Source organism: Diplotaxodon limnothrissa, linkage group LG23 (genome assembly GCF_057381915.1).
Source record: "Diplotaxodon limnothrissa isolate DT_005_m linkage group LG23, D_limnothrissa_male_GT1.1, whole genome shotgun sequence".
Classification (NCBI taxonomy): Eukaryota; Metazoa; Chordata; class Actinopteri; order Cichliformes; family Cichlidae; genus Diplotaxodon; species Diplotaxodon limnothrissa.
The window spans coordinates 15,951,439-15,971,781 of NC_140617.1; the positions used below are offsets into that span (position 1 = coordinate 15,951,439).

At 41.9% G+C, this 20,343-nt stretch overlaps 1 protein-coding gene across 1 annotated transcript in view; it reads left to right on the plus strand.

Moving 5' to 3' along the window:
- The window catches only part of tbl1xr1a (TBL1X/Y related 1a), a 54,138-nt gene extending 34,047 nt beyond the window's left edge, over positions 1-20,091 (plus strand). Inside the window, exons 3-16 of the mRNA XM_085348792.1 lie at positions 7,256-7,357; positions 11,639-11,784; positions 11,990-12,215; positions 12,379-12,511; positions 12,894-13,035; positions 14,529-14,592; positions 14,840-14,937; positions 15,048-15,108; positions 15,188-15,309; positions 15,407-15,481; positions 15,714-15,841; positions 16,434-16,599; positions 16,691-16,792; positions 16,872-20,091. Coding sequence (XP_085204918.1) covers positions 7,300-7,357; positions 11,639-11,784; positions 11,990-12,215; positions 12,379-12,511; positions 12,894-13,035; positions 14,529-14,592; positions 14,840-14,937; positions 15,048-15,108; positions 15,188-15,309; positions 15,407-15,481; positions 15,714-15,841; positions 16,434-16,599; positions 16,691-16,792; positions 16,872-16,898 — 1,548 coding nt within the window. The 5' untranslated portion in view covers positions 7,256-7,299 and the 3' untranslated portion in view covers positions 16,899-20,091. The remainder of the gene's footprint in view (positions 1-7,255; positions 7,358-11,638; positions 11,785-11,989; positions 12,216-12,378; positions 12,512-12,893; positions 13,036-14,528; positions 14,593-14,839; positions 14,938-15,047; positions 15,109-15,187; positions 15,310-15,406; positions 15,482-15,713; positions 15,842-16,433; positions 16,600-16,690; positions 16,793-16,871) is intronic.
- The last annotated feature ends 252 nt before the right edge of the window (positions 20,092-20,343 follow it).

The window sequence follows — 20,343 nt, forward strand, 5'->3', positions numbered from 1 at the left end:
CTTGCTTCCTCTGGAGCAACTTCATGGTCATGGCACAGGTCACATGCAGCAGTAATAGTCCTGTCCTGATTTTTGTTGTTGTTGTTGTTTGTTGGGTGGGTGGGATTATTGATTGTCTGATTGTGCGTGAGTGTGTGTCTCCTACCCTCCCCCTCTCTCCTTGAGCAGTAACCAGATCTAGCATTTACTGTACAGGCCAGTCTGCCACTGGCAGCACAGAGACAGAGAGACAGAGGGAGAGAGGCGAAGGGAAAAAATGTAGAGCCAGAGATTCCCTTCTCCTCTCCCATCCCCCCCTTTACTCTCCCACACTGTCAACACAGAGGCTCCTGGCTACCGCTCATGGCTCCACAGCGCCACTGCAGTGGAGTGGTGGTAGAGAGAACTACAGCTCACTGTTTACAAACTAACAGCACTGCTGTCAGGAGGGATTTGAGCAAAAGGTCTGAATGATCTCTGACAGGACCGTCTACAGGTTCCCCGTTAAAGAAGCACAGCAGCAGGTGGCTGAAATTATACTCTGCTTTCATGGTTATTGATCGAGGCTCCTGGCTGCAGCTCCAGTCTTAATGTGAGCACCACACATTACCAGTAACTGTAAGCTTTAATACCACATAATGTAGATTCAACGTATATCAATTAGTTTTTGTCAAATAGGCAACAATTCTGTCCGGAGATGGCTGATATGAGCGTCTTCCTGTTTTTGAGGAATGTATTGGAACAATCATACTGTGCTCTTATAAGATCATAGTTTTTCAGTGTTGGGCAGCTACAGTTGTCAAATAAACCAAAGGTGCTTTTGCCTTTCACGTATCCCACTCTAGAACTACATGACTTATGGCAATAGAACTTTTTAGTTCCTGGGTCACTATACAAATGTGATGTAGTTATTTAGGCCTAATTAAAGTGTGCTGCTGCTGAAGCAGTTGACCTCAAAGTTGCATTTCAGTGAAGAAGCAGTTGCTTTAAATTAGCACTGGGTGAGATTTATTTGTATAATATGCTACAGACTGACTGCGCTGCTTTGTATTGATCCTTTCTCAGTTAAAATGGTGCACTGGTATCTTTAATAGGTGGAGAGACTGAGAGAGATGGAAGTAGCTACCTAAATAGACATATAGCAAGGTGCTGTCGGGTAGAATGAGGGCTTGCCACCTTGTTTTGTCACTTTATAATTTTCTAGCTTGTTAACAGTTTACTGGACAAATGAATACTTTCTGAATACAGGATGCACAGACCTTCTAAACTACTTTAATTTCTTCAGTTTAATTACTCTAAAGCCCAAGACGAGGGTGTGCACAGCTCGTGTGTCCTTAAAAGAAACAAAGTAAGAAGGATTCACTGTGTGGCTCCATTTAGCAATTGAGCTTCACAAGATGATTAAACTCAGAGTCGAGTTGACAAACGTCACAAAAAATCCTTTAAAGAGAAACAGATCCATTCAATTCGCAACCCTAAATATCACCAGCTGAGTCGGTTTCAGTGCAGTCTTGAGTAGGCTGTCATGAATTTGCTCATTTTTTCCTACCGTTGTAGGTTGTTCTTTTGGATTGTGCTACATCATATCAAATTATATAATATATTCAGGGTTTTTTTTTTTTTTTTTTTACCAGTATTTTGTCCACGACTTTCCGATACATGATTACAAAATAGCTTTAGTGTAGTGGTGTAACTAGAGATGTGATCAGTAGTGGAAGCAGTAAAATTACTTTTTAAGGATCTTGCACAGAGCAGTTTATTTTTGTGTCATTGTTGTATTTTTCAGAGGCTGGTTGTCACACGTTACGTCAAGAAGGCCAACCGCAAAGTACATGGGTGTGGCTTGTTTGAGAAGTTAGCTTGCAGTATAACACTGTAGTAAAGTGGAAGTGAAAGCAGTCTGACAGCTGCATATGATTTAATTATAATAAGAGGTCTAATTTAACACAGTGTGTCTGTGGTAGTGCCGTTTCATGGGGCTGCAGCAAGAACGGCTCATTTCAGCCCCAACAAAGTGTTGCTACTTTTGTAATTATGCTGAAAAGCTCAACTCTGAGATGGTTTCCATTATTTTGTCTGCCTGGAGTTTATCTGCCCCCTCAAAACAATCTGTTTGCTGACAGTTGTCTCTGTGGAAAACACAATCCTCTCTCTTTGGAGACAGAGGGTCCAGGCACAGATAAGTATCGCTGAGCCAACATGCCAGAGAACAACACCACCTCTTCTTCATCTGCTGTCTCCTGGGTTATGAACACATCCCCAGACAGCTCAGCCATGGCACCCCTGTTCTCCAGTGAAGCTGATGCAACTGACTCGCCTTACTTTGTCGTTGTTGTCGTTACACCAGATTCTCAAATACCATTTTGTGGAGCTTCAGCAGAAATCGTCAGTGAAATGGTGTATCTCGGGAAGGGCGCGTACTTTTTAGTTCAATAACCGCAGAAATTTTCAAGCATCTCGTTTTGGAACCGCAACGCTGCCTGACAGACTCACCACACACATGTTGAAGGGTAGAGCTGTTAGTCAGCTGCATTTACATGTGACAGAATGTCTTATTTTCCTCTCACACAGTGCACAGCCTCAGTTTAACATTGCACATGTGCAGACTGCTCATTTACAGGTACTCACTGTCACACAGTGAACAGTTCAGACAGAGAGAGAAGTGGATTTGCTGCAGGAGAGTGAGGACTTGCACCTGGCAGCCAGTACTGGCCACATATCCAGAAAGTTGTTGAAGTACACGTTACTCAGCTCGTTTTTGAGAAGGGGGGGAACTGAACAAAAACAAAAAATTCACATAGTCCAATATCGTCCTGCTGTTCCCAATAAATAAAATGGAAGATTATCAGTGCTTGTGGCTGCTGTTGCAATCTCATCAATTTTGTGATCTCATTAAAAATTAGGAGATATAAAATCAGGTCAGATCGTTTGTTTCTCTGGCATAAATTAGGGATTAATAAATGACCGTGGTTAGCACCGTTGCCTCACAGCAATGAAAGTTCTGGGTTTAAATCTGCTGGCCAGCGAGGACTGTATGTAGGGCTGCGCGATATGGCCTAAAATCCATATCGCGATATAATTTGAAACATATGCACTAACGATATATTCTTTTCCTCTGTATACCGTATTTTCCGCACTATAAGGTGCACTTAAAATCCGCCAGCGTGCCTTATAATCCGGTGCGCCTTATATATGAATTCTGGTTGTGCTTACTGACCGCGAACGATTTTATGTGGTACACGGCGCTCAAAAATCTGTCAAATGTTTTACTATGACTTTGGTAAGCTACGAAGCCGTACCGCTTGATGGATTGTCGAAGCATTATGGCTACCGTAGTCAGGAGCCTCACGGAGTAATCTGGGTCCAAAACTCAGTCTGCTTCAGGTCCCAAAGTCAATGAACACTGCATCTTCACTGAGAGTTAAAAACTGTCAAATTTCTTTCATCTTTAATAAAACGGTCAGTGTTGCTGCTTTACCAGGTGTAACAATTAAGTTTAACATTCAGGCATTCATGAAAACAGAATTTATTAAATACAACAGTGTTAGAAGTTAGCAGGAAGTTAGCGGAAGTTAGCGCGCTAGTTTCGCTAGTTACCTAAACATGATATAGCATGTTCATGACTGAGAGATTTCTAAAAAAATTAAAACGTACAGCTCTGCTATCACTTCCAACATAAATGAAGACAGAAAACTAAACAGCAGTGACTTTTAGGGTTACTGAAGTTGGGCTAGCTGGTATATAATGATGTGCTACGTGATCGCTAGCGACACAACTATGTTAGCATAACAAACACAGTGAAGCTGGAGGATGAGCGCTAACTTTTTTTCTACTCAATAAAAGTTAAAGTGAGTGTTCCCGATGGTTAGGGACAAATGTAATCACATGGCAGGATGCTGTAAACGGACCAAACTTCAGTCAGGAGAACAACTGAGATAATTCATCCACTATAGAAGGTTAGTCATTAATACACTGCAACAACATGGGAATAGAGCAGCTGCGAGAGAATTCAACATTAATAAATCAATGGTATGGAAGTGGAGGAAGTGCAGTTTTTGGCTTTCCTCATATTCCAAAACGTGCTTCGTCTCTTTGCTATTACTGTCGCCGCATAATTTGCAGATGATATTGTTTGCAGCCGCTGCAATGCTTTTGACCAAAACAGGCGAAGCTGTTCATATCGTTTCTACCAAATACAGTTTATACCGCCCACCCCTAACTGTATGTGTGGAGTTTAATGTTGGCTCTGTGGTTCCTTCCTGGTTCTTCTCACAGTCCAATAACGTGCAACTGACAATTTTGTGTTGTGCCATGGTGCATCTAGCCTCTTACTCGGTAATAGCTGGGGATATGAATTGGATAAGCAGTTAAGAAAATGGTGTTTGGATAGAAATAAAACAAACAAACAACAAAAAGGTAGTGGCATCACATTGTCATTTTTAAATGTCCTTTTCTGTCGTTAGATCTTTATCAGAACAGCAGAATGAAAAACAGAATATCTGCTCAAGGAAGAAATCCATGAGTAATTGAATTTTTTGGGATCTGCTCTACTCTACTACAATTAGGGCTGCCACAAACGATTATTTTGATAGTCGACTAGTCACCGATTATTTTTGCGATTAGTCGACTAATCAGATCATCATCCATTGGACGCAAAACTACAGCTTATTGCACCAGCAGCATCTGCTCTTATATAACTATCATTAGCTTACAGCTTTAAGTGTTTAAGGTATGTGCTAACTAAAAATAAAGACAAGATGATAGTTTATTAAATTTTAATGAAATTTGCGGATTGTTTCGGTGAAGTTTAATAAACTCCTTGCTATCTAAAATATAACAGGACACTGGAGTATATTCTGGAGCATCTCACACTTCTGATAATCAGTTGTCTGCTTGACGTTTATTCAGCTGTGTAAAAACTATAACTTTATCTCAGCCAAACCGATTTACTCAGGAACAAATAAAATACTAAAAAAAAAAGCCAAACAATAACATTTTAAGTTATCTAAGTGACTCATATATATTTAACCTGAGTAGCGAAAGACGGCGGTGGGTTTGAAAACGATTTGCGGGGAGTCCGGTGTTCTCACGGCGCTAGTGAGCCTAGCCCCCGGCTAGCTAACGAGCTAGTGGGTAACAGATGTCTCCGAAAACGTCGGAGCGCTTTTGAAAATATGTGGTGTCCTGATAAACTGAGCAGATATTTGAGGTTTACACAGCTACATTCTCGCCTGAAAATATGTTAAACGTTTATTTTGTGACCCAGAAAGAATAATAAGAGTAACATTAAAACTAACCAGCTGCCGCCATTGTTGGAAACTGCGCTGGGCCGCGCTATGAATTCTGGGACACAGCTGCTTCTTCTTCTTCTTCTTCGGGGTTTAACGGTAGCTGACATCCTTGTACATGCAATGCTGCCATCTTCTGTTTCAGTCCGTTATTACACTCTTAAATCCTGCCACTTATTCCTGCGTCTTTTGTGATCTTACAAAGCTTCAAACGACGCGTCGACTATTAAATCAGTCGTCGACGATTTTGATAGTTGACGTAATCGTGACTAGTCGACAAATCGTGGCAGCCCTAACTACAATACTGATGTTTCACAGTTGTAGTGTGTAATTGTGTCTTATTTTTCGTCGCTGCGACCGGTTTATCAGGTGGTCATTAAAGGAAACTTCTCCCCCCTCCCTCAGCTCAGCATCCAGCAATGCTAAGACCACTGCTCAGTGTACGGAGATGTTGAGCTGTTCCAGATGACGCAAGGTTAAAATCCTCTGAAAAGAAATGTGTCCACAGTACCCAGGAGAGTTTCAATCACTTAACTACCATTAAATGCACAGAGAGACTCCTGCTGGGAGGCGGGTGGGGGTGCTGTAGGCGAGAAGCTCCAGGCCTGATTACTCTCTGGGGGAAACAGGCTTTGAACTGGTCCTTGTTTGGAATCGGCTCTCTGCACTTGTTAAACGCTGTTAAACTTGCGGTTCCCAGCCATATTAGTTCACACACAAAGGCAACGTCAAATCATGTGACATGTGCTTGGGCGCACACACGAAAGGAGTCCTACCAGCAGAAGTGTTTCTGTCCTGCTGATTTCCTTCCCGCTCGTGTTTTTCAGTCGAGTAGTTTGTAGTGGGCCGGTGCCCAGATGACTGCATCAGATGTTAAATATGTGGTCAGAGGGAACAGAGCAGCTTGGGGTGTGGGCACACTGTGAATAAAACACCAACTGAGAAGTAATTGTAACACATATTAACGTACAGCCAGCATGGTCTGGATCACATCGAAAAAATAAAGACGTCAACTGATGTAAACTAAACAGACTGCTGGTCCAGCTTTAGTTAGCACCAATGCAATAGCATGTGTTTAATCTGCCTGTTGTTAAGATATAAGCTGCAGCCTTTATTTTATTTTTGTCAATTTTGTGCTTGTTTTAATTAATGATGTCAGTGTGCCATACATTTAGCCATACAGGCTACTCTTCATCCCTGGCAGGCTGATGGCACAAACAAGAAGCGTAAACGCAGAGGGATCTAAGCACAGAGCAAAGTCAGAAGCACATAAATGATCAAACAATGACATAATCAGATAAAATATTAAACAGTAAAAGCCACTTAGAGTGCTCATGAGCATAGCACGACCAGAGTGACTAAAATGCAGACAAACAGTAAAACAATGACACTCCATCAGATGTCTTGACTCACAGGCATGTAGACACGCTTTCTGCCTCTTACCTGTAGTTATTTTAATTTAATAACTGTACAGTACTCTCTGTATATAGTAACCACTGTCCTTAATGTAAATATGTGAAAAAAAAATTGTGTATGTTTCTGTTCTGTGTACTGTTTGTTTGTATATGTGTCTTTTTGGCTGCTGTTACAACCAAATTTCCCCTTGTGGGACAATTAAAGGATTATTCTATTCTATTCTATTTCTCAGTAAATACATGAATCAGTGCCTCAATGTGATTGTTGCTTTTTAAAATGTAATCAAATTGCTGGTGCTAAACTTTCTTTCTTACTTTGTTTTATCTGAGGTCCTGCAAGACGAGGGTCATGTGATCATGTTGTGCACTGAGGCAGCTGTAGGCTATGTACTTTGCTACCAGTGACGTGATTAAGTGTGATCGAGGAGGTCCAGTTTAAAGCTCTGTACATGCGCAAGCTCTACAGTAATTTCCTTTTTCCACAGTAACATCAGCTGTAAACTGACTTTGTGTTTGAGCTTAAATAACTGGTGAGATTTCCCCTTCACTGATGAACCTCTCTCTGTTTTCCAGGCTAGGTGTGTGTGTGCTGACCTCATGGTGTAACAGGAGTAAAGATGAGCATTAGCAGTGATGAGGTCAACTTCCTGGTCTACAGATACCTACAGGAGTCAGGTATCCAGCTCCAGTTCTTCTCCTCTTCATGAAAAGCTTTATCGTTTTTGTAATAGTTCTTTGCTTTTCTACCAACATGGCTCATTATAGTTTTCATTAACAGACTTAGTTTTCATCACAACAAATGTGTGTTTTTATTCACTAATGATGATTAAAATGAGCTGTATGAATCAACAGTACTCTTTAAAAGTTTGTTATAAAAAAGTAATTATCATCAACAATTTATCATGTTTTTTTGTTGTTTTTTTTAAAGAAGGGACTGAATTAAACACAAATTGAGCAAGAAGACAGTTTGTGATATTTCTAAAAATCGTCTCTTCTAAGATATATAATCATTTATTTGTTTGGGTGGAATTTAATCCTTTTTTTCAGGATCTGTTTTCATTACATTTATAAGATGAGAAATCAGTTTCTTTCTTTCCTTGTCGTACTATAGGCGGTAGGGTAGTCAGCAGATGCCCGAGCTGCCTGTCAGGTTGTTGGGTCATCTTTGTCACTTTGTATACACAACACGGTCAGTGTGGTGCTGCTTGTTGTTTAAAAGCAGAATATAATGACGCCATTGTAAACAAGAGTGCTTAAAAGAGGACAAACAGCACAGGCTGTCCGCAGCGTTTTAGACAGACGTCATCACACAGTCAGAATGAATCATACAGCCGGACCGGTGTCTGTCCATCGCTTAATCAGATGGGTCGAAATAACATCATGCCTACCACCTGTGTTGTATGGATTTAGGGAAACAAGGAGAAACCAGGAGAAAAGCGGTGAAGGTTAAGGAGGCCCTTAGCTTGTTAAGCGATGTATCGATCACAGTTTTTAATGTGCAGCTTTTGTCTGTCAAAAAAGAGACAAAAAATGGTCACCTCACATTCTGCGCCACTACAGTTTGTTTTTACTGCTTATGTGCAGCAAGTCTATAAGATGAGCCCCCAGTTTGGTGTCCCAAACACCAAATACACACTAACTGAATAGTGTCACTTTGCAATTTTTGTTTTTTGTCTAAATGGCAACTAAACCAAACTACATAGCAACATGCTAATGACCTCGTGCTGCAGACGGACCAGATGTGCTGTTGGTTGAAGTTTTATCTGTGTATATCTTCTTCCTGTTCTATGATGGTGTTTGTCACTGTCCATTATTGAGAACAATTTAACCTTCATGCAGTGTCTTCCTTGTGCCAGTGTGTTTATATGGGTCTAACCACAGCACTAGCTAGCCACCAGGTCAACTAGCCCAACTTCGCCCACCGCCCAAACTTTGCTGGTATTTAGTCACTCAGGTACGTAGTACCTGGTACGTAGCTCTAGATGTTAAACGGCTAGCTAACTTACCGCTAACTTCCACCTCTTCTAAATCCTCTTTTTTTGAATGCCTGGACGTTGAACTTTAACACCGGGGAAAACAGGCACTCATCATTCAATTGGTGCGGAAATAATTTGGACTGGTTTTAACCCTTAATGCTGCCTTAGTGTTAATTGGCAATGTGGTAGATAGTAAGATCATTAAGAGCCATTTGCATTTCGTTTTATTTTAGTTTGGTCCTGACTTGAAGTAAAGGCAGAAGTTATCTGGAATAACCGTTTTACAGACATCACAGCAGAAATGACAGATTAGTTATGGACCATCATAAGGATGATCATTTAGATGGTTGATCAGATATATTTGAACTGGAGTCGATCTGTTGGAAGGCAACACTTTGAGGATGTAGACAAAGGCAGACTTAAACAAAACTGCTCTGCTGCCGAGTGATGAGGAAAACTTTGGCTGCAAAGAGTGGGACCTGTTGAGATCAGACTCGTTGTGTACACAGATGAGAGTCGTCTCAGCTGTGGATCTACAACTAATGAATCAGAGGTTTTGAGAAATATTATTAAGAGAAGGAGAAGTAATTCGACCAGCTCTAAAATTAAAAGGGTGACCAGCTGTCCAAATGAGGGATGAGCTTAACAATAATCACATGATAACAGAAAAATATCCACAGCTTCTTACATTTAAGCAAATATGGGCGGTGATGAAATTAGTTGGCAAGTATTTCTGGATTTGTGTTCTCAGATTTTGCCTTGGGGGCCAACGTTGCAGCCAGCAGATATATGGATAACTGATACCCTGAGCCAAAACTTCTTGTTCTGTATTTATAGTCCAACAATGAATGAAGATAAATCATCATTACAAGAGAGCTGATTAGGGATGGGTATCGAAAACCGGTTCTTGTTGAGAACCGGTTCCCACTGTTTCAATTCCTTGGAATCGTTTGCCATTTTTGCAAACGATTCCCTTATCGATTCCAGTCGCCCCGAATGACGTCACCACGTTGCGGAGCGTCATTTACCTGGCAGGAAACATGGCGCCTAAGCGGCTCAAACGCTCAAAAGTTTGATTATACTTTATGACAACCGATGACAACAGGGCAACTTGCAAAGTAGATATTTCATTTAAGGGAGGAAACACTACGAATATGCAAAAGCATTTGCTCACAAAACACGCGATGACACGCGTTTTTAATTCCGCTCCGGACTCGTGACTCTCAACCCAGCAGCAGCGCTAACGTTTGCACGTCCTCTCCCGTTAATGCGGCAGGTAAATAATCAACTAACAGTGCATATTATGTTAGCGCAATCTGCCTTATTACAAGACCTGCCATTACTGTACATGTAGGTGACCATGATGAGAGAGACAGACAGAGTCTGGCTGGCGCTCGCTGGCAGTTCTCGCTGCAGTCTACCGGTAGCGTCTCCTTTCAGGCCAGGATAGACTAATGTCACCGAGCAGTGTCTAAGTTTGTGGTCAAAGGTTTGCACCCATTTGCCACAGCAGATGCCCCCGATTTTTGGTAAGTGAATGTGTTTAATTGTAGGCAGGGACATTACTGGATATTCTTGTGTAATTGCCACAGAACAATTTATGTTATACTTTGTTATTGCTACAGAAGAATGTTGCAGCTTTAAGGCAGGGATGACTCCTGGAGTTGCTTTCTCACTGCATATGCTTTATTTCACAATCAGATCGATTCGATAACAAAAACATACAGCAGCTCCTCTCCTACTCCTAGCCCTTCGCTGCGGTGGAAAAAAGAACGACTTCAATCCCCTTCAAGGAACATACGTACAAAATAGTTTTCCTGATACACCAATGGGGCGTTCAATGCCATCTTGTAAATATGAGTACTCTGGCAGAGTAACAGTTCAAATGAAAAATACACCAGAACAAACAAGCAAACAAAAAAAGAAGTGTGGGGTACCTTTGAACCAATGAACAAAGTATAACAATTTATACTTTTTAACATAACCCGACCCCGTCAATATGTGATATGTCTCACAAGAATATTTATTTTATTATTTTACATTTACAATTTTTTTTTTCCTGGGGACCCTGTGACACCCCATTGAAGAGCCGTAGGCTGGATCTCTCAAGATCTCACTGTTGGGTTTGTAAGGCCATGTTACTCCTAAATTTCTATCTTGTTCAAAGAGAAGATATAAAACAAAGCTCTGAGCTAATCGACCTTAGTGTTCTCCTTTTTTTTTAAAAAAAAAAAAGAATCGATAAGAGAATCGATAAAGAATCGAATCGTTAAACAGAATCGAAAATGGAATCGGAATCGTTAAAATCTTATCAATACCCATCCCTAGAGCTGATGGTTATGAGATTTAACTTCAGTCAAAGCTTTTGTCCTGTTTCTCCACACACGGGTAGCTAAAATTTACTCAAACATAAATGGTCAATATTAACATTTCTATTACCGTTTATATCTTAATGAGAGGATGTACATCAGAACAGAAAGACGGAGATGTCTGGATTAGATCATTCCATTTGTTTATGGGATACCTTTTAAATGTCACCATGTTTGTACAAAAGCACTTTTATGCCTACATGTCAGTGGCAGCCATAAACAAAGCCTTGTATGTCTGACCAGTTCCCGTGAACGCAGCATCTCAGCAGTAGGTCAGTCCACTATTTAGGTCTAGATGTTACCTGCAGATTGACAGAGGTCAAGGGGTCATGCGGTTGTGACGCAGCAGTTCTTGTTCTCCAACAGCAACGACTTCACAAACATGTTACTAACAAGTCAGAGGTCGAGCATTTTCTTCATTAATACGTCGACTCTGCGGAGGGTCAGTAACTTTCATCACCACAAAAACTTAAGGAAAAAAGGGTTGACTTTTATAAAAAAAGTGTTAAAAGGCAATTAAGACTGAAAAAACCGCCACAACTTGTAGTTCTTCACTGTGTTGAAATCGAAGGGAGTATTATTTACTAATATTCTTTTCTTCTCCTCTTTAGGGTTCTCCCACTCAGCATTTACCTTTGGCATAGAGAGCCACATTAGCCAGTCCAACATCAATGGTGCTCTGGTTCCCCCTGCTGCCCTGATCAGCATCATCCAGAAGGGCCTGCAGTACGTGGAGGCTGAAGTCAGCATAAATGAGGTGGGACACAAACAAAGACCCTTTAACATCAGATAATAATTCAAGTCTTTCTTAAACGGACTATCAGGATGTCATTCCCATATTAATCTGATATCAAAGGGAATCTGTAAATGTAATATAGACAGAAGCCTGTCAGCTTCTTTCACCAGCTTCTTGTCTTCCTCTGTGTTTCCGCTCCAACCCGATTTCTTCTCTGGCTCCGCAGGACGGCACGCTATTTGACGGCCGGCCCATTGAGTCCCTGTCCCTGATCGATGCGGTGATGCCGGATGTCGTTCAGACGAGGCAGCAGGCTTACCGGGACAAAATGGCCCAGCAGCAGGCTGCAGCTTCAGCGCCGGCGTCGACCACTGGGGGCACTATCGCTGGCAATGCCAAGAACGGAGAGAATACTGCCAATGGGGAGGAGAATGGAGCCCATGCCTTAGCAAGTGAGCGAAATGATTCGTATGATTTTTGGGATTGGGGAATTCTTTTAACAGAGACTTGTATTTATGTTATTAATTAAAATGATGGAATATTATTACATTTTTTATGTATTCACTCATTGAATTTTGTGGTTTTTCATGCCTGATCCATCAACTCTGTGTTCAGATAATCATGCTGACCTGATGGAAGTGGACGGCGATGTAGAGATCCCTCAGAACAAAGCCATGGTCTTGAGGGGCCATGAGTCAGAAGTCTTTATTTGTGCCTGGAACCCAGTCAGCGATCTGCTGGCATCAGGGTGAGCCTTGCTTCCACTTTTGTACAACGTTAATGTTCAAGTCATGAAGCAAACAAGCTGAAAAAAGAGACTAAACATGAATTAATGCTTAGTGCCAGTTTGACCTGAATGTAGTCTTAGGACTTGCCTGGTTGTCTCAGTGCACCATCTGGTGGTACAACTTGGTATTACATGAAAGTGCAGCACAACCCTATTTTAATTTCAGTCAAGATCACATCAACACTTAACGCAGATGTTCTGCCCATACATGAGCAATAAAGTGATGCTTCAGATTTATTACAGAGATCTTTATAGCACATCCTTACATATCATTTGTACAAAGCAATGTTGTAGGTTACTTTTTCAGATGGCAGTCTGATGTGTGTGTGTGTGTGTGTCTCAGGTCTGGCGATTCGACGGCTCGTATTTGGAACCTGAGTGAGAACAGTACAAGCAGCTCCACACAGCTGGTCCTGAGGCATTGCATACGAGAGGGAGGACAAGATGTCCCCAGCAACAAAGACGTCACCTCACTAGACTGGAATGTGAGTACACACAGGCACACAAACACACCGAATGTAACACGAATCACCCTGCTCGTGTGGATTAAGTCACAATCTGTAACCTCGAGAAGTTTGTGGGATATTTTCGAATTTCAAAGGGCTGCTTGATGTGTTTTCTAAAAGGATTCTGGTAGTTTGGTGTCATTTTTAAACCCCTTTTTGAAGAATCAGAGACACACTTTTGTTGCTAACGCTTATTGTTGTGAACACCTCAGCACGAGATATGCATCCTAAAACAAAAGCAGGCTAAGCACAGGCTGCACCCCACGCACAGTCCTGTCAGCAGTGCCCTCCAAGAGTGTGGTAGTAATAACGTTTGATGTTAGATAAGATATAAAAAGATATGTGAAAGAAAAAGAATCCACTATCAACTTTAATTTAAGGCTCCTGCTGTGCATTTTGCTACTTTACGAAATAGGCTGATTGTCACCACTGTTGTGTGGCAGTAGATGGATGGTTCATTCACTCATGTTTTTTGAACGTTTCTGCCTATGATCATTTGCCTCGGGTCGAGCATTTAAGCCTCGCCTACTTATCAGGTAATATGTAATGCAGTCACAATCCCAGCCATTTAATGAGAGCAGTGGGATTAGCCAATCAGCATCATAGATGAAACCTAAGCATCGTCAGCTGCCTGTCAGTGCTATTGTTCAACCAGGACACGCCAGTGCATTTTTATTACGTTGCATCAGTCGACTCTGGCAAAAGCAGCATGTTGCCATGGCAGTGCATTAGCTTCAGGTGGGATATTGTTGTTCTGTAGTGACTGCTCAATTAGAACTTAAAGAAAGGAAGTATCAGTAAAACATGGAGGCCTGTGTTGGTGCTTTCGGAACTGCCCCATGTGTCTTTATTTGTGATCGCAGAGGATGGCAGCAGCTGACCGAACTTTACAGAGTAAACTCAGGTTTTTTAATGTGCGCATGTTTCTCCAGTCACTTTGGCCTGGCCTCCATGCTCCAGCAAGACAGCATGCCCACACCCACTCTATCAACCAAAACTTTAAGCAGTCACAAAATCCAGGAAGTCTTACTAGCCAGATCAGTCACCATATTGAGACTGTGGCGAGGGTGTTGAAATCCTCGAGGCCTATTAAAGCATTTCCAAAGAAGGTACTGAACAGTTTTGTTTTTTTAACAGTCTTATAAAATGACAACATTTAGGTAGATATAAAGAGCAAAGTCCTGAATTGTCAGCGTGTGCTGAGTATTTTAACCGTTGGAGTTATCAGACGATGCATTCTTCCTTCAGTCCAGCCTCTGGGACATAAACCAGAGCCAAAGGCAGAGTCGGAAATTTCCTGGAAAGCATCCACGCTGATGGAGAAAACAGACCTCTGTTATAACACCAGCTGACGCTCATTCGATCTGAAATATTTGGACACATACTGTAACTGAAGAACAGGACTTGGGTCAGTAAATGTGTCGAAATCAGGCTCTCATTTATATGGAAACATCTCTCTCTCTCTCTGGCAGAGCGAGGGCACACTGTTAGCGACGGGCTCTTATGACGGCTTTGCCAGAATATGGACAAAAGATGGTGAGATGGCTTTAATTGATGTTACATTCACACTTATTAATGTGGTGTAATCGCTGGAATGCTTTGGGAATTGTGACGTGAATAGTTTGCCACATGCTTTAGTTCATCCTTGAACAATGCTTCCATCTAGAGGCAGGTTTACAGAATGCAGTTATTTTTTTCCCCTGCACTGTATTTCTTTTCAGGCCTTTAAATCCTTTTTTGCATTTAAAGCTGACACGTGTTGTTCTCTTGTTGTGCTCCACAGGTAACCTGGCCAGTACTCTCGGCCAGCACAAAGGTCCCATCTTTGCCCTTAAGTGGAACAAAAAAGGCAATTTTATCCTGAGCGCAGGCGTAGACAAGGTAAACCTGTAAATCAGCTCCAACGAGAAATAACTTTAAGAATAGTTTGTTATTGTCTCACGAGGTAATATTTTACTGCACTCACACTAAGTGTACATGTCTCCTGACAGACAACAATCATATGGGATGCCCATACAGGAGAAGCCAAACAACAGTTTCCTTTCCACTCAGGTAAACAGACGAGACACACAACAAAACTAAAAAAATTTTTTTGTTCCTGTCTAATATTCCTCTCTCCATCCGCCCACAGCTCCGGCACTTGACGTGGACTGGCAGAGTAACAACACGTTCGCCTCCTGTAGTACAGACATGTGCATCCACGTCTGTAAACTGGGGCAGGACCGACCCATTAAAACATTCCAGGGACACACAGTGAGTAGATTTGTGTTCATGTGCATCTTCCCAAAGCAAAACACACCGCTCACATATATAATGCTTTAGCTAACCTTCGTCTCCTCTCTGCTTCCAGAACGAAGTAAATGCAATCAAGTGGGATCCCACAGGAAACCTCCTAGCCTCCTGCTCAGATGATATGACGCTGAAGGTGAGTCGCATCGCTGCAGCTCCTCACTTCCAAATGAAGAACTTGATGATGATGACAAGAGATTAAAACATTTAGGAAACAGCTGAGCTATAAATCAGCATTCAGGCATTACAGTAACTTTCTAACATTAAGACGTTCTGTAGGCTTCTTGAATGCAATGGTTAAATTTTAATAATTAGTTCAACTAAAATAGAAAGCTTTTAACTTTCTTTGGGATTTTGCTTCTCTTCAGATCTGGAGTATGAAGCAGGACGCCTGTGTCCACGACCTGCAGGCACACAGCAAAGAAATCTACACCATCAAATGGAGTCCCACTGGCCCTGGAACAAACAATCCCAGCGCTAACCTCATGCTAGCCAGGTGTGTGTGTGTTAGAAACCCAAGAAGTAATTAAGGACACATCAGGACACTTCAGCTCTGACAAGACTTGATTTTAAACATTGATTTAAATGGAAATGATGGTGTGTTGAACAGCCTGCTATTGCCTGTGGCAGCTGATCCATTGTGTGCACGGCCTTTTTAATACTGTCTGGTTTATCTACATGTCGCTGCTGACTGAGCAACACCTCTGACACTCAGTTTAGAAAGCTAAAAGTATACACATTCAAATTAAAATGGGCTGGTGTTTATATAACGCTTCTCTAGTCTTTACTAGTGCTTTATTCTCTACACTTGAACTGCCTCACATCCGTCATCAGTGTAGAATCATCTGCTGTGCAACTAGCTAATGAGCTAACTAGCTAATAATAAACATATATTTGACTCAGCATTAGCTTGTCCATATGGAACTGTGTTGTTTCCGAGCTAAATCAACTCCAAGTTTTACAAAGCACTCGGGTTTTAAATTAACACAGGAGAGTGAAACGTGTTACAGTTTCTGCCAAAGTGAAAGCCGCAGTTCACATTTTCCCCTCAATGTGAGATATTTATGAACCTGCCCCTCCTTCCACAGCGCATCATTTGATTCCACCGTCCGTCTTTGGGACGTGGATAGAGGCATCTGTATTCACACGCTGACCAAACACCAGGAGCCCGTCTACAGCGTGGCTTTCAGCCCTGATGGTCGCCATCTGGCTAGCGGCTCCTTTGACAAATGCGTGCACATCTGGAATACACAGGTAGGAGGAGGACGGTGTATGTACTGTTCGAAGGTCTGAAATACAACAAGTAGTTAGATTAAAATAATGCTTGTTTGCACTGTGCCTGCAGACGGGAGCTTTAGTCCACAGTTACAGAGGGACAGGGGGAATCTTTGAGGTTTGCTGGAATGCAGCGGGGGATAAAGTGGGAGCCAGCGCGTCAGACGGATCTGTAAGTCCACACACGACTGTTTTTTAATGATTTTTTGTGATCGATTCAGTCTAACGGATGGACCTCTGCTCTGTTCCAGGTGTGTGTATTAGACCTTCGGAAATAGTGCTGCCGTTTGTTGGAAGCCATGGACCGACCATGAATGTGTACATAGCCAAATGACTGTCCCTGCCTGCCCTGCCCTGCGTACTGCTCACGCTTACGACTTCGGCCCCGCCCACCGACAAACAGGAAGCAGGGAACAGGAACAGGAAGCAAGCACCCGACACAGCAGGTCCAGACACAGGGGTGAACAGACAGACGGACAGACACAGATGGATAAACGTGCTGATGGAAGCGGCCCTCTCTGTCTGCGCAGACTCTTAAAGAGATGCAGGAGGGACACGGCGAAAAAAGAAAAAAACAAAACAAAAACAAAAAACAAAAAAAACAAAAAACAAAACTGATAGACAAAAAAAAAAAAAAAGAAGTTACAGATCCGTATATGTACCAAAATTTGGAAGCTGTTTTGCTTTTTTCGATCTTTAAACCATGCTCATCGTCATCAAAATGAAAAGTATGAAAAAAGTGTTGATCTTTGTTACTAGTCGGATCTCATCGTGCGGACATATCTCCACCACAAAAATAGGATGGCACTTAGTTTTTTTTAAATTTCAGAACTCTCGTTTCAATGTTTTTATATTTTCTATCTTCGGGGGGAAGGGGCGGGGCGGGAGGGGGGCTTGGTGAGGATTTACAGGTTTAGGAGGACGACAGACACACAAAACAGACACACTCGAACACACAAACACGCACACCCAACCGTTACGAAGAGCAGCGTCCTCGCCACGATTTCCAAACAGTGCAGCAAAGCGAAGGCTTTTTCTTCTTCATGTGTTTCAGCGATTTCCACTTGCAGCTGGGAGTAGGCCTCATGGTTAAATGCAGTTCTTAATACATAGACACACTCTAGTTCCCCCTCTGTGCCTCCATGCAGGCACATGGCATTGATAACACGCTTTAAAACAGGTCAGGATTCTTTTACCCCGCTGATCAAAACTTTCTGTTGCCTTCAGTTTTTTGAAACTTAACAGCAACAGGAATTTCCAACTCAAACACACAGTTATCGAGGTGTCATTTGGCAATTTTAAGACTGCAAACATCTCTAACTGGATTCAACTTCAGCTGTCTGAGACTGAAAGAGTGAGAAAATTCGGCATCACGTTTCAGTGTCTGTGCTGCCGGAGGCAAGAAAAAAACCTGCAGAGGGCCGAGCCAAAGAAACCAGAGTAAAGTGTTACACAGTTAAACGTGGAAGATGATCCCAGAATGGAAAAGTTTCCATTTTCATTAGCTTGAAGAATTAAAGTTAGATTGTGTGCAAGTTTAGCTGTGCAGCTACTTGTTTCAGCTAGTTTTATTCTGGTACCAGTGACGCTGATGTAAACAGGCCGTTTTCAAACACCGATCAGTCTGACTGTTAACAGGAAGTGTGCGCATACCACGGGCCCTTTTCACATTAAATTTAAATGAGACTTTTGAAAATCCGCAGGTGACCAGTGCTGTTGCCGGCATTTGTGCACGGTGTGTATAATTCCACTGTTAGGTGGACTACGTGAAGTAGAAATTTCAGGATAAGAAACTGGCAGAAAGTCTGTGGTAGGGAGTAGCTTTGGATACCGCCTCGATCTGATCATGCTACCTGGTGAGCGAGGTCAGTTGTGGCTTTCCAAGCTTGGTTCTGAAAACAGTAATTATTTGGCTTTGCTGTCTTGGTTGAATTCAAACAGTAACTTCATAAAAGTCCCTAAAATATTTTTATAATTGAAACTTTAGGGTTTTTTTAAACAGTTTTTTAAATATGGTCACTCAGATTTCCCCGGCAGGCAGCGGAGGGCCGCTCAGAGCGACCCTTTACAAGAAGAAGACCAGGGACGAGCTGTCTGCGCGGATCAGAACGCACTCGAGTGCGTTAGGAACTTATTAGAGGCACCAAAGGACAAACAAACCAGACACAAACAAATGGCTAAAAGTCACAGCGTGACCGTTTTGGTGAATTAAAAGTAAAACATGACGCTGCATCTTTAGTGTATTTTTTGCTCATCTGCCCTCTCATCGTCATTCTTGGTTTTATGCACCAAAAATTCAGCTTAAATTTTATTCCGAAGGTCCCTGCTGACGAGACGTTTTATACTCTTTTAAAGACAAATTTAAAGTTTTTGTAATTTCTTTGTAGAGCTGAAGAAAAAAAATGTGAATTGATTTATTGGCAGTGTTAATTTCCATGTTGAATAAATTTTAAAGATTTTTTTTTTGTTACTCTGATGCAAACAGTAAAGGTTGACCCTGTAATGTAAAAGCTTTCTGAGCTGAGCTGTCATTCTGAAGGCACCTTGCCTGGGGAGCGTTTTCCCAGGAGCAAATCACCACTAAATTTGTTTTAATAAAAAAAAAGTTATTTTATTTTGCTTGAATCCATTCGGGAAGCTTTGTCCCTGAATCGCTGTCTCCTGAAAGTCCACTAAACACGAGATTGTAATTCTTAAATTGAGCCAGATAAAGTTGGGAGTCACACAGATGTTTCTTTGAGAGAGTCGCTCCAGGCGCAGGTCAGCGGTCGAGTATGGAGTTATATTTGTGTGTGCGTGTTATTGCACACGTGAAATCGTGCCGCTTCACATCACTGACGAATGAGCCACGAGAGAAACGCACGATCAGCTCTCAACTCTGTTGCATAGAAGCTCCCAGATTTTAAATTGAAACCAACATGGCTGCTCTGTTGGGCACCTGCTGTGCGTCTGGGTAACAGTTGGAAAACACCTATAAAAGCTGAGACAACTATAACTCAATACTCGAGTTAAACCTCCGAATCAAAGAACTCATTCGAGGTAAAATCCACCAAAATCCTAATTGGCCAAAAAAAGTGCATCCATGAATGCAACTTCAGAGGTTTAATTAAACCCAAACCTGCCTCGAGGAGAAGTTCTGCCTCTGAGAAAAGTTTGTACAATTGCAAATTAACTCATTTCTTCTTCTCTACAATAAATTTCTACTTCTGGGCTGACGGTTTTCATGCATTAGTGTTAAAAGTCTGATATTTTGTACCTGTTCCTTTTGTTTTTAACTTTCCTGTACTCAAAGCATTCAAGTACTGAAATTCCTCCCAACATGTCACACGGGCAGGGTCCCCCTGATTTGGTCTGTGCCACAGAGTCAGCCCGGCAGCGCCTGCGATGGGCTCCCCGAGCATCTTTGTTTTTCTCTGCAGCTCGCATCACTTTCATGTGTCATCATTTAAGTCCGATCAGTGAAACTTAAGTGCAGAATAAAATATATTTTGATAAGAGCTTTGAGTTTTTATTTGTGTGTCTGTAGAGTGTCGGTGCTGAAATAGCGCCAAAGAATACGACTGAATGGCAATCATGAATACATGTTTTTTTTAATATATGTCAAACAAAAATAGCCGACTTTAATAAAACAGTAAATCTTTGATTTCAAACGTCCTCAGGCTGGTGCTTCTGCAGAAAGCAATCAAACCGAAGCGGCATGCTGCATTCCCCGCTAACCCTGAC